General features: G+C 35.9%; 1 protein-coding gene and 1 pseudogene across 1 annotated transcript; one reads left to right on the forward strand and one right to left on the reverse strand.

The window, feature by feature from the left end:
- Positions 1 to 506: 506 nt before the first annotated feature.
- Positions 507 to 8,096, forward strand: LOC145793047 (large ribosomal subunit protein uL14x/uL14z/uL14y-like). Its single transcript, XM_082875435.1, has 4 exons — positions 507 to 519; positions 598 to 882; positions 3,274 to 3,315; positions 7,999 to 8,096. Exons 1-4 carry the CDS (start codon positions 507 to 509, stop codon positions 8,037 to 8,039), a joined length of 381 nt encoding a protein of 126 aa, XP_082731561.1. The 3' UTR covers positions 8,040 to 8,096.
- A 169-nt stretch (positions 8,097 to 8,265) lies between these two features.
- Positions 8,266 to 11,983, reverse strand: LOC145793830 (large ribosomal subunit protein uL14-like; annotated as a pseudogene).
- Between the last annotated feature and the right edge of the window lie 3,250 nt (positions 11,984 to 15,233).

Genomic DNA, 15,233 nt, shown 5'->3' on the forward strand with positions numbered 1-15,233 from the left:
ATATCATATTCTTTATTTTTCTATACATTTTTTCATAAAAAATCAACTAAAATATGGGGAATTACATCCCAATGGGATCGTTGTTTTTTACACAAAAACATTTCACTTGCACCTATCACAGAATTACTTGTTTATACCCCACATATTTTTATAATTTTTTTTAATATTTACACTATGCTGTAATTTTCCCACTAAAATACTCTTTACATAATGCCAAATAGGTGCTATGTAAAAAACAAAAAACAAAAAAAACAAAAAAGGTAAAACACAAATGGGGGCTTTCACTTGATTATTCCTCTAATGAGCCTACTAAATCTTCAAAGCCCACACATCCTTGACAGTTGAAGCCCTATAGAATTCCATAGTACTTTCCTGATAATACACAAAAAGGCGAAGGTGTTTTATGTAATTTTACTGAAATAGCTCACCAGCACAAACCCTAGATTTAGCCCTCTCTATAAATTCCACACAAAACCCTGAATTTTCTCTTTACTCTGCAGGCAAAAATGTGGAAGCGAGGTTAGTTCATCACTCCCTCTCTCTCTCTAGACGTATATGTATGTATGTATAGTTTTCATGGTTTTTGGGTGATTGTAGGGTGTGGAGGATTGGTGGGGAACAAGTTTCGCAAATTGCTGGGTCTGCCGATGGTGGTGACAGTGAATTGTGCTGACAACACTAGAGCGAAGAATCTCTACATCATTTCGATGAAGTGTATAAATGGAAAACTCAACCGCTTGCCCTTGGCATGTGTAGGAGATATGGTGATGGCCACTGTGAAGAAGGGCAAGCCTGATCTCAGGAAAAAGGTCATGCCAGCTGTCATCGTCAAGCAGCACAAGCCCTGGCTCCGAAAGGACGGTGTTTTTATGTACTTCGAAGGTCTCTATCATCAAACTCTATGTTTTTTTGTTGATTTTACTGATTGTGATATCAAATTTGTTTGTTTTGTACTTTTATGGTTACTTTTTATGGATAATTTATTGTTGATTATACTAATTGTGATATCAGATCTGTTTGTTTTGTGCTTTTATGGTTACCCTTTTATGCTTCTTAAAAGGGTTTAATTTAATGTTTCTTGTTGATTATACTGATTGTGATTTGAAATGGGTTTGTTTTCTGCTTTTCTGGTTACCTTTTATGCTTCTTAAGGTTGTGTTTGGTTGAAGATTTGATGAGGGAAATGAAAAGGAAAAGTGAAATAAAAAGAAAAGGAGTAAGTTATGTTTGGTTGAGTTGGGAAATAGAGAAAGAAAATAGGATAAGTGACCCAAAAATATAAAAGGTGGGATTGCATTTCCCTCTTACTTTGTTTTACCATGTGTTCTCCATTATAACCAAACAAAATGTGAGATTGCATTTCCTTTCTCCTTTCCATTTCTCTCATCAAATCCTCTATCCAAACACAGCCTAAAGGGTTTAATATTGAGTTATTTAGGTATTAATTGGATGACTATTAGTTGCATTGATTTATACAAGTTGTTTATAGATTTATGCACTTGGTTGATTATACTAATTGGAATTTATTGTATGTTAGTTGTTTTGCTTCTTAAATCTACTTTTTCAATTGTCTGCTGGGCTATGAAATTTTAGAACAACATGATATGGTAAAGAGTGGTATGCTATGCTGGTAAAGCGGCATCTTGATAAGTAAATTTATCATTCACTAATGATAATCTGGTGCTTCCTGAGACCAACTACATTAAATGTCAATCATATTAGATCGAGTGGGTTGTTATCTCTTAATCTGTACCTGCTCTGTCGTGGTCTGATACATTTCATCATTTTCCTTTTTTGTTTCTTAATCTCTTCTTTGTCCTCACTCTGTCATGATTGATTATTTACTACAAACATCTATTTGGTTTTCATTTTCCCTTTTCTCATTTTGGAATCTAGGTTTAATAATGAGCTTAAGGGGAATATATTTCTTCCTGGTTATTTCTGCTAGTGATGTGGTGTGAGAATTACATTATCTATCTAGGGTTTCTCTACACTTCCCAAACCCAGCTAAATGCGTATTACCAATCTTGCCCTATATTGGATGATAAATCTATTTATCACCCTTGTCAAGATTGGGATATGTGAGCCTGAGTGTATCATCATCTTCTTTAACCTGTCATAAGCACTAATTTTCTGAACCATTAGATTATTATGGTTTTGGGACTAATTTGATTTAACCTGTGTAGTTATCCTTCTAGCAAGGTTTCTCTTCAATAAATTGTCAATGTGTAAATTTTAAACTTGGCCATCCTTATTTCATGTCTTTTGCTTGTTTCTGCTATAAATTTGAGACTGTTACAAGCTTTTGAGGCTTAATTTGCAGAGGAAGAGCATAGAATCTATGTTAGTTAGTGGAAGTTTTTATGTGTTTCATATCTCTTTTAACCTCCTTTCTGTAGCTTTATTCCTTGAAAATCCATGTTTATTGTTTTGGATGCATTAAATTTTGTCAAAGAGTCTCAAGTTGGTCCACAAAAGTCTCTTTTTGTTACTTTCAGTTAGTTTATAAAAGCCTTTTTTGCTTGGTGTGTGACTGGTGCCCTTTCCCTTCAGTCTTATCTTCTTTAAAAAACCAAAATTGGATTGTTCAATCATTCCAACAGTGAGCAAATATCACCAGACTAAGTTAGGTATCCTTCTTTATGTGTGGTTGATACAGTTACATGTATGGAAAATCAACTGTGTCTATCGTTACAGATGTGATGATGCTCCTTAAGATCACATTTGCTCCATTTAGGCCTTACATGTCAATTGTTTAATATATGCAATTGGACCATTTTCTAGGAAGTAGTTGTGCATATACGCAATTGGAAACCCAATTGTGTTGTATTTATGCCTTTTGTTATCAATATTGTCTTATTATCTCATCTACCCACTCTGCATTGTGGTTGTATTGTTGTAATTTTCTGCTTCTTATGTAATACTTGGCTTACTTGCTAGTGTGAGCAGTTCTAACATAAAAGTTTGCTTAGATCAAGAAAAAATTATTTGGATTTCCACAAGCTTTAATTTGCCTTTACAGTTCTTTATTTGATGCAATTACTAGCTTGGAAAAAAATGTCTATTGTTTTAGATGGAGTTATGCTTTTCAAAGCATCTAAAGTTGGTCCACAATAGTCTCTTTTTGGTACTTCCAGTAACTTTATATGAGGTTTCTTTTGTATTGCTGAGTGGCTAGTTGAGATTGTTAACTAAGTATTTATTTTTCTTTTCCAAGAATCAATTGAATGTTCTTTTTGATGTTGCTAACATATACTTTTTGCATTATTGCAGATAATGCTGGTATCATTGTTCATCCAAAAGGAGAAACGAAAGGTAAGTTCTCATTTTAACAAATTTAACTCAATAAAATTTTTAAAGCAAATTAAGAGATATTCCCATGAACATATGATTGATTGATACATTATTGGCTACCCTTTTTATGTTTGAACTGTTAAGAAAAAGAAGAGTCTTTTGTGGCATTTGGGCCTATCATTAGTCTTTCTGATTTTTCTATTTGGTAGAAGTTCCCATTCTTTATTTAAATTGTGTATAGCCTTTTCTCCCCCTTCTCCCTTTTTAAAACTAAATTCCCAAACTAAAGCCTTGTTTCTATATGTGTTTTTCTTGTTTCTTTGCTTTATTGTAAGGAGATAATTGGTGGTTGTTACATTTTACGTCCTTGTAAGGTCCTATCGATCAACATTGGCTTGTTATATGCTTCCTATGTTGTCTGAACAAATAGAAAATGTCATATTTTATGCTTTGAATTTTTCAAATTATTGGTTCTGGCAAGGAGTATTTTGAGTACAATTTTTTGAATATTCTCAGAATCATTTCTAGTAGGGAATTGTACGTTCAATCAACTTGGCTGTTGATGTGATATTAATTATTTATTGGTGTTTTGGTGAGAGGCCCCTCAATGAAATCAATTCACCAAAGGAAATTTGAGCTTTATGAAATTCAAAATATCTTATTATGGATGGTAAATCAATTCATGGTTAATGAAAAATTCCTGGAAGCAATGTGGATACCAGCATAATTTTTTTGGGGACCTCCCAAATTAAAGACCTTCCTTGCACTGTCGACTTACTGCTTCTTACATCACCTTTAAATGAGCGGTTTGTTTAACAATTTCCCATTCACTCTTTATTCCAGTGTGAGTTTGTTTTTTTTTCTATTGTATATGTGTAGACGCACCCGCGTAAGGCCTTCGTGCTACAGTTCGGACTCAATTTGTGTCACGGTCCTTAATCTGAACCAAAGAGTCCAAATCCGGCAAATCGCTTTGAGAAACAGATTTTTGAAAAGAAGTGCCAAACATGGACTGCTTTGCTAGATACAGAGTCGCCACCTAAATATTTTATTTTGGGAAATTTAGGAAACCCTGACTCGGTGCCAAAGGCCACGTGTCTGTCATCACCAAAGTTACCTCGGTTCGGGAGCTTGGGTACGATTGGGGAAGGTCAGCTATGAGCACCCCCTCTTGCTCGATCCGAAGATCGGCCTCTACTAACCATGATATCCAGTTTTGAAAACGTTATGTGTTCTTATTCCATTTATTAGCCTAGAATTACTATGTTATGCGCGCAGCAAACAAGTATAGACCAAATCGCCTAAATTGGAACAAAACATTGCATGTTCATTTTGAAGATGGTTTGCTACTCGCAAGTAGGCTAAAATGCAGGTTTTGCCACCCTCGAGTGGGCTTTTTAGAAAAGATGGTTTTGCCACTATCTAGTAGGCTTAAAACTCACAGTTTTAATGCATTATTCCAATTTAGGTAATTCAACCTCCATCCACAGGCATTCAAGCAGTTATATCAAATAAGCAGCTAGCCTCATGGTAATCATGCTGTTATGTCAACACTCACACGCATGCGGTATGCTAAAGCATAAATGCTTAACGAGTACTCCGAGCCAAAAAAAAAACTAGTTAGTAGTCATATGCATGATCCTAGTTCATGTTTAAATGCCTAATGCAACGCATACGGAATGTCACTAGAGTAGGCTGGGCTAGTCTATAAATGATATGTGAAAATGCACAAGTAGCATGTATTCAAGTTAGATTTGAAATACTTATGCAGTTAGCATGATGCGCCGAGCCTGGTGTATGCAATACTGATGAATGATGCACGCATGCATTGCATAAGGTATGCTAAATTAAACGTGTCCTAATACTAACCATCAAAACTGGTAAGTAAAAGGGAGAAAGAAGTGGGGGTTGGAAGACAGGCACACACGCACCCACACTTATTACACAATTGCCCTCGCTCGGAGGGTCCGAAAGAATAATACAGTCCGAATAACAAACCAACTATCCTAGCTAATTAATTATTACAGACCAATTAAATTAGTTAAGCAAATCAACTAATCTAAGAAAGGGATAAACGGCCTCGGGAAAAGAGCCCAATGCAATACACGCTCGGTCTTGCTCGGAAGTCCACTGCCATGCGCAAGTTGCCTCTGTTTTCTCTACTATACTCCTCTGAAAACTGCCAAAGTCTCAGGATATTCTCACTGGATGCTGGGGAATGCCACCGGCTAAAGGGGATCGTCACCGGCTGTGATTTGGTGGTCATCGGCTAAAGATGAATCCATCGGCCACCGATGGATAGCCGGTCGGCACTCTGCATAGTCGATCGGCTGAAAATTCCTGCAGGACCTGTTTGACAGCAGCAGAGGGCAAAGCTTTGCATGGCAATGCAATTCAAGCGAATGTGTGCACCGACACATCCCTTGTCATGTTTGTGACTCAAAGGGATATGGTCCTTGGTTCTCGGACCACCAATCGCGTATTTCAATGCGTGATGGCCCAAGAGACCAAGTTGTGCATTTTCATTTCAAATGTCATGCAATGCACATAAACAAACAAATTGAACTCAACCTCTATCACAAGCAATTCAAGAGGCCAAGCATGCATGCTAGTACAATGCAGCCTAAGCATGTGAGCCTAAGTGTGTAACATGGAGATGCAATGCACAATGCTCACTAGGCATGCAATCCATGCAAGCTAATCAAGTATGCAATGTGCAACTCAACCATGCAAGCATGCAAGTCATACAAATATGCTAACAACTTGACCAAGAGGATGCATACCCAATGCAAGTGATTTTAAGCATGCAACACATGCAACCAAAGCATGCAACCATGGAATAATGTAATGACATTTGAATGGCATGCAAGGAAGCTCTGAAAAAAAAAATGTTATAAAGGTGCCAAACCAAGTAAATAAGGCAAGCCAAACATGCAAGCCAAACATGCAACAATGGTCCAAGACTTAAGGCAAGCCAAAGGGGAGGTAAACCAAGGCTAGGTCAACCAAGCCTCACAAGGCCAAAGGGACTTAAAATAGGTCTAATGCAGACCTAAACAAAGCTAAGGATGTACTTAGATGGCATCTAAGTGGTCTAAAAATGCAAGCATACTCCAAGGCCTAAACAAGGGGCATAAGGCAACAACCTTTAAGCACATTGAAGGGGGATTAAATGCAAGCATATGGGCACATCATGAGGTCTGAAATAACATGTCTAGTGGTTCCAAACCACTGAAACAAAGCAAGATGGCATGCTAGAAGGGCCAAAGCTTAAGGCATACAAGAGGGATTACATGGTAGCTATACAAAGCAAGGCATGGATGACTCAAATGACTTAAAACAGTCCCTTAGCACATCAAAATATGCATATAAGCTTCACAAAGCTTGGCCAAAACACAAAAGCATGGTAGTCTAAATGCTATGCATGTATTGAGGCAAATCATGGCATTACAAGGTATGTATGCTAGACAAGCATGGTGTACCAAAACCAACATACAACAATGCTATATTATGACATAATAAGCCTGAAAATCAGTCAAGGCATGGTCAATACACACTCAAACAATATGCTCCCTTAAGAGGCTAAAAATGGCCCTTTTCAAGGACAACAAGGAGAGGGGGTGGCCCTCTCCTTCCTAGGACCTCAAGGCACCATCCTCACCTCTGAAATCCCTCAAGATTTCAGTGGTGAGGAGGCCCAAACACAATGGTCCCGGAGCTCAACCAAAATGGCACAAAACAAGGGCCAAACAAGCCTTAAGAGGGGTCAAACAACCCCAAAGCTTAAAACACCCTTAACAAACTATTTAGAGCACTAAAAATCAGAACTTTTATATGTTATACACAAAGCTCAAAAACAAATGCAAGGTAGGCAAAAATGCAATGCAAAAATGGGGAATAAAGGGACAAGTTTCTTACCCTTGTAAACTCTCTTCACCAATGGTGAACCAGCTGGTTCTTCAAGCTCAAACCAGCTCCACAACTCCAAAAACAACCCTCAAGGGCCTCAGCTCCAAGAAAAGGTGTGATGGTGGGTGTTTGTGTGCAAAACTAAGACAAAACACACACAAAACACAAGAGAGTGAGAGATATAGAGATGGAGGATATATGAACCCTAACCCTAAAACTCAAAACCCTCTGAAAATGCTGTCTAAATTGTCTAACCCCTGAACAAGAGAGAAGAGCTTCTCTTTTGTAGACAAATGGTCTTGTAAAGCTTCCAAAGGAAGCTAACAAGAGGGCAATCCCTCCATACACGTGTATGGAGGGGGTGAAAGTGTATGCCAGCTGCACAAAAATATCTGCAAAAGCAGATGCATAGTAGTCGGCCGGCCAAAAATGCAATTGACCAAAAAAAGATAGCCGGCCGGCCATCTATAGTGCCGGCCGGCCAAACATTTGGCTGGTGGCAACAAAACACAGCCGGTGGCCTCAAGCCATGGCCGGTGGAGTGTGGGGATGGCTCACAAGCCATTCCCTACCCCTCCAAGGCAAAACACAAGTGTTTGGTGCAAAACCAAACACAAAACAGTCGAGTCGAGAGATCCTGAGGCAATGCGCGTAGCCGAGACCTCCGGGAACTCAAGACGAACACAAACATGGATGATCACCGAGTGTTCAAGCGGTGACGTCCAAGTCTTGAGGACGATCAAAAATGGGGTGTCTACAATATGTATCTAACCACTTGCTTCATGGTGGTTTCAGGATCTGCTATTACGGGGTCTAATTGGGAAGGAATGTGCTGACTTGTGGCCTAGGATTGCTAGTGCAGCCAATGCTATTGTCTAAGTTCTGAACTGAAAGGGAAGTCGAAAGACTTGAAGAAGCGTTAGAAAAACTAAGCAAGTGAACTAGTGCTATGGATAATACCCATGAGACATTTTTTTTTTGGATAAATCCATAGCACAACTTCACTTGCTTAGTTCTTCCAACGCTTTTTCTAGTCTTTCGACTTCCCTTTCAGTTCAAAACTTAGACAATAGCATTGGTTTCACTAGCAATCCTAGGCCACAGGTCAGTACATTCCTTCCCAATTGGACCCGTAATAACGGATCTGGAAACTACCATGAAGCAAATGGTTAGATACATATACAATAGAAAAAAAAAAACAAAAACAAACTCACACTAGAATAAAGAGTGAATAGGAAATTGTTAAGCAAACCCCTCATTTAAAGGTGGTGTGAGAAGCAGTAAGTCGACAGTGCAAGGAAGGTCTTTAATTTGGGAGGTCCCCAAAAAAATTATGTTAGTATCCACATTGCTTCCATGAATTTTTCATTAACCATGAATTGATTTACCATCCATAATAAGATATTTTGAATTTCATAAAGCTCAAATTTCCTTTGGTGAATTGATTTCATTGAGGGGCCTCTCACCAAAACACCAATAAATAATTAATATTACATCAACAACCAAGTTGATTGAACATATAATTCCTTACTAGAAATGATTCTAAGAATATTCAAAAAATTGCACTCAAAATACTCCTTGCCAGAACCAATAATTTGAAAAATTCAAAGCATAAAATATGACATTTTCTATTTGTTTAGACAACATATGAAGCATATAGTAGGCCAATGTTGATTGATAGGACCTTACAAGGACGCAAAATGTAACAACCACCAATTCTCTCCTTACAATAAGGCAAAGAAACAAGAAAAACACATACAGATAAACAAGGCTTTAGTTTGGGAATTTAGTTTTAAAAAGGGAGAAGGGGGAGAAAAGGCTATACACAATTTAAATAAAGAATGGGAACTTCTACCAAATAGAAAAATCAGAAAGACTAATAATAGGCCCAAATGCCACAAAAGACTCTTCTTTTTCTTAACAGTTCAAACATAAAAAGGGTAGCCAATAATGTATCAATCAATCATATGTTCATGGGGATATCTCTTAATTTGCTTTAAAAATTTTATTGAGTTAAATTTGTTAAAATGAGAACTTACCTTTCATTTCTCCTCTTGGATTAACAATGACACCAGCATTATCTGCAATAATGCAAAAAGTATATGTTAGCAACATCGAAAAGAACATTCAATTGATTCTTGGAAAAGGAAAATAAATACTTAGTTAGCAATCTCAACCAGCCACTCAGCAATACAAAAGAAGCATCATATAAAGTTACTGGAAGTACCAAAGAGAGACTATTGTGGACCAACTTTAAATGCTTTGAAAAGCATAATTGCATCTGAAACAATAGATATTTTTTCCCAAGCTAGTAATTGCATCAAATAAAGAACTGTAAAGGGAGATTAAAGCTTATGGAAATCCAAATAATTTTTTCTTGATCTAAGCCAACTTCTATGTTAGAACTGATCGCACTAGCAAGTAAGCCAAGTATTACATAAGAAGTAGAAAATTATAACAATACAACTGCAATGTAGAGGGGGTAGGTGAGATAATAAGACAATATTGATAACAAAAGGCATACATACAACACAATTGGGTTTCCAATTGCGTATATGCACAACTATTTCCCAGAAAATGGTCCAATTGCATATATTAAACAATTGACATGTAAGGCCTAAATGGAGCAAATGTGATCTTGAGGAGCATCATCACATCTGTAACGATAGACACAGTTGATTTTCCATACATGTAACTGTATCAACCACACATAAAGAAGGATACCTGACTTAGTCTGGTGATATTTGCTCATTGTTGGAATGACTGAACAATCCAATTTTGGTTTTTTTAAAGAAGATAAGACTGAAGGGAAAGGGCACCAGTCACATAGCAAGCAAAAAAGGCTTTTATAAACTAACTGAAAGTAACAAAAAGAGACTTTTGTGGACCAACTTGAGACTCTTTGACAAAAATTAATGCATCCAAAACAATAAACATGGATTTTCAAGGAATAAAGCTACAGAAGGGAGGTTAAAAGAGATATGAAATACATAAAAACTTCCACTTACTAACATAGATTCTGTGCTCTTTCTCTGCAAATTAAGCCTCAAAAGCTTGTAACAATCTCAAATTTATAGCAGAAACAAGCAAAAGACATGAAATGAGGATGGCCAAGTTTAAAATTTACACATTGACAATTTATTGAAGAGAAACCTTACTGGAAGGATAACTACATAGGTTAAATCAAATTAGTCCCAAAACCATAATAATCCAATGGTTCAGAAAATTAGTGCTTATGACAGGTTAAAGAAGATGATGATACACTCAGGCTCACATATCCCAATCTTGACAAGGGTGATAAACAGATTTATCATCTAATATAGGGCAAGATTGGTAATGCGCATTTAGCTGGGTTTGGGAAATGTAGAGAAACCCTAGATAGATAATGTAATTCTCACACCACATCACCAGCAGAAATAACCAGGAAGAAATATATTCCCCTTAAGCTCATTATTAAACCTGAATTCCAAAATGAGAAAAGGGAAAATGAAAACCAAATAGATGTTTGCAGTAAATAATCAATCATGACAGAGTGAGGACAAAGAAGAGATTAAGAAACAAAAAAGGAAAATGATGAAATGTATCAGACCACGACAGAGCAGGTACAGATTAACAGATAACAACCCACTCGATCTAATATGATTGACATTTAATGTAGTTGGTCTCAGGAAGTACCAGATTATCATTAGTGAATGATAAATTCACTTATCAAGATGCCGCTTTACCAGCTTAGCATACCATTCTTTTCCGTATCATGTCGTCCTAAAATTTCACAGGCCAGCAGAAAATTGAAAAAGTATATTTAAGAAGCAAAACAACTAACATACAATAAATTCCAATCAATATAATCAACCAAGTTCATAAATCTATAAACAACTTGTATAAAGCAATGCAACTAATAGTCATCCAATTCATATCTAAATAACTCAATATTAAACGCTTTAGGCTGTGTTTGGTTAGAGGATTTGATGAGAGAAATGGAAAAAAGAAAGGAAATGCAATCTCACATTTTGTTTGGTTATAATGGAGAACACAAAGTAAAAGAAAGTGAGAAGGAAATGCAATCCCACCTTTTATATTTTTGGGTCACTTATCCTATTTTCTTTCTCTATTTCCCAACTCAACTAAACATAACTTACTCCTTTTCTTTCTATTTCACTTTCTCTTTCCATTTCCCTCATCAAATCCTCAACCAAACACAACCTTAAAAAGCATAAAAGGTAACCAGAAAAGCACAAAACAAACCCATTTCAAATCACAATCAGTATAATCAACAAGTAACATTAAATTAAAGCCTTTTAAGAAGCATAAAAGGGTAACCATAAAAGCACAAACAAACAGATTTGATATCACAATCAGTATAATCAACAATAAATTATCCCTAAAAAAGTAACCACAAAAGCACAAAACAAACAGATTTGATATCACAATCAGTATAATCAATAAAAAAAAACATAGAGTTTGATGATAGAGACCTTCGAAGTACATAAAAATACCATCCTTTCGGCGCCAGGGCTTGCGCTGCCTGACGATGACAATGGGCATGACCTTCTTCCTGAGATCAGGCTTGCCCTTCATCACAGTGGCCATCACCATATCTCCTACACATGGGGAGAGCAAGAGGTTGAGTCTTTCTTTGATACACTTCACCGAAATGATGAAGAGATTCTTCGCTCCAATATTGTCAGCATAGTTCACTGTCGTCGCCACTGGCAGACCTAACGACCCCTGCCGATCCTCCACGCCCTACAATCTCCCAAAAACCATGAAAACTATGCATACATACATATACGTCTAGAGAGAGAGAGAGAGAGAGAGAGAGAGAGAGAGAGAGATGAACTGACCTCGCTTCGATTTTTGCCTGCGGAGTGAAGAGAAAATTCAGGGTTTTGTGTGGAATTTATAGAGAGGGCTAAATCTAGGGTTTGTGCTGGTGAGCTATTTTAGTAAAATTACATAAAACACTTTCATCTTTTTGTATATTATCAGGAAAGTACTGTGAAATTCTATAGGGCTTCAACTGTCGAGGATCTGTGGGCTTTGAAGATTTAGTAGGCCCATTAGAGGAATAATCAAGTGAAAGCCCTCATTTTTTTTTTTGCATAGCACCTATTTGGCATTATGTAAAGAGTATTTTAGTGGGAAAATTACAGCACAGTGAAAATATTAAAAAAAAATTAGAAAAATATGTGAGGTATAAACAAGTAATTCTGTGATAGGTGCAAGTGAAATGTTTTTGTGTAAAAAACAACTATCCCATTGGGATGTAATTCCCCATATTTTAGTTTATTTTTTATGAAAAAATGTATAGAAAAATAAAGAATATGATATAATAAATTATAGTGACTTTTGATTATATTAACCAAATGCCTACACCTGAGGTTAAATCCTAATCAAAATTTCATAGCCTCATAAAATAAATCAAATTCATTAATTCTAATAATAACCTTGAACATTATGGATTTGAGTTTCAAAAACTAAAAGCCAATAATAATATTGTAATTGTGCCAACAAAATTGTCTTCGAAAGTGCATCCATTTATCTGTTTTAACATTTTTATCAAAACAACTCTCTCTCTCTCTTTCTCTAAAAGTAATTTTATAATCTTCATATTACGTTTGCTCAATGTGTCTTGCCAAACCAATATGTCAAAATTTTTGCTTTGTATTCACCTAAAGGGGAATATTGAAGTGAGCATTATGTAACAAAAGTGTATTGATTAACATTTTGTTTGCTTGAGGGTATTTGAATTTGGATTGTTTGAGTGTTGAAAAAACTGAAGTGAAGGGAAAGAACTTTTGAATTATAATATACTAGCCTATCACCCGTGCTATGCACGGGATAATTATAGATATTTATATTTGTTTTAGATTTTTTTTAATGTATAAATTATGTTTCTAAAGATTTTTTATAAAAATAATTTAATAATCTCATCACTAACCATAGTGTATGGGAGTTGAAAAAGTGCAGTAACTATGCATGGGTTGTATCTATAATTATTCGTATGAGGGGATTTTGAATGCTGATCAGGGAATTTTGACCAAATCAATAAATGCAGGCATGTGAAAAGACATGTCGATTGGAAAAAGTTAATAAATGCTGATCAGGGGATTTTGACCAAATCAATAAATGCTTAGGGTTTTTTTTCTTAAATAAAAAATTTAGAAAATTAAGATTGGCAAATTGGAGCTCCCACAGGGCTTAGAGGATAGAAATCCCCTTTTCCTTAGTGGGTTTGCATTTCATCTATTTTTTTGGTTGCTTTAGTGGTTGTGATTGTGGGTGTGTATACATATATATTTGTACAATTTTTTTTCCTTATTTTTTTTCTTTTTCATTTAATTTTTGATACAATATCATGTTTGAGGCAGTAATGATATGCATTGCATTTTACATTGGTTTTGATCCGTTGGATGGTGTTTTAAATACTGGGATTCTAAACATATCTCTTATTATTAGAGCAAACGGTGTCCCTCTTTTCCCTATTTTCTTTAAAGGGTTTGAACATTTGTGTTTGAATGGCTTTTTTCTAAAATGTGTGTGTGACTGTGTGTGTGTGTGTGTGTCTTTTTTTCTCTTTTTGTGTTCTGTGCAAGTACCTTTTGATGTTTGATGGAGGTTGAATGAGATTGTCAGGAGATGAAAGCTCGAGTATGCTTTACTAGGATTTCCTTAGTAGTTACTTTGAATGAGAGCATTTGCTATATAATCCTGTTGGAAATGTAGTGGACACATGTCAAACATGTATTCATTAATAATAATTGATATGGCGTACGTGGCCTAGATTGATCAAGCACACACAGAGATTTTTCAATGATTTCATACTTGTTAGGCTATAAACAAAATGAATGATGAGTAATAGTAGTAATATGTGTTAAAAGTCCTGTGACATATGATATTATTAAGCTTCATCAATCACAACAATTGTTGATAACAAAATATATATAGTTGATGAGTCAGACATAACAACAGGGTTATTGTGCCATATCATTTTCTTATGAATATCAAAAACGTTTATTTCTTGGTTTGTTTTCATTTTTAGATCAGTCAACGTTTAGGATTATAGATCAATTCAGTTTCATTCAACATTTAGGATTGTAGGATTAGTGTCTCACGCAAATAATTCACTGTGTTGTCCATTCCACATGACTGATGAAATGGCCTGAGATTAATTTGAATAGGGTTTCAAGTAAGATTTTATCATTTCATTTCATGTATGCTTCTCTATTTATGACTTGATTATTGAGATGCAGTTTAATTCCTTTTATGCTACACCATATTTATGCTTATGATTCCATTTTCTATTATGAAGCCATCCGAATCCCATTTTATTCACTGCTTTAGTTGCTATGGAAATCATATTTATTTCATTTCCATAGAATGCCAATGTGCTTTTGTTGATTATTTCCGGTTTATGGCTGGATTTGTTTTATTTTACATTTTATTTTCCTGTAATGCGCAGATCTTTGTTGTCCTTATGTTGATGTCTTCTTCGTTTCTCTTATTTATTTCTTTTTTAGTAAATGCCCAAACTTATCCCTTTTGTATCATTGGGTGAATTTGTGCTTGTGACTATTCCTATTCCTGTTCCTATTCTCCAAAGAAATTTCTCTGTGCTGAGAACAAAGTTATTGTTTTTTGTTTTTTGTTGATGATTATTTCTTTTATTCTTCATGATTTTGCAAATTATCTGGTTGTTTGAGATATTATTTTCACTTATTTAACAAATTTGGATGTTCAGGGCCTATAATTTTTGCTGAAGGTAAGGGTGTAGACATCCCATTTTTTACCATCCTCAAAACTCGGACGTCATCATTTATGCACCTGATGATTGTGCATCAGTGTGTTTTTGTTTAGTGCCCGAAGTGTTCGGTGGAATGCCGTCTCTTTGAGCTTTCACTCCTGCTCTTTCTGTGCCTTATTTTGGAACAAAACTTGGTACTCTACAAGCTCTGGTGGCCACCTGCTGGCCACCAATGTTCTTTGCCGACCCTGTGCCGGCCATGTATGGTTCGTGCCATCCAAGGATG

The sequence above is a fragment of the Camellia sinensis genome, chromosome 6, assembly GCF_055761805.1.
Source record: "Camellia sinensis isolate YWXY chromosome 6, ASM5576180v1, whole genome shotgun sequence".
Taxonomy (NCBI): Eukaryota; Viridiplantae; Streptophyta; class Magnoliopsida; order Ericales; family Theaceae; genus Camellia; species Camellia sinensis.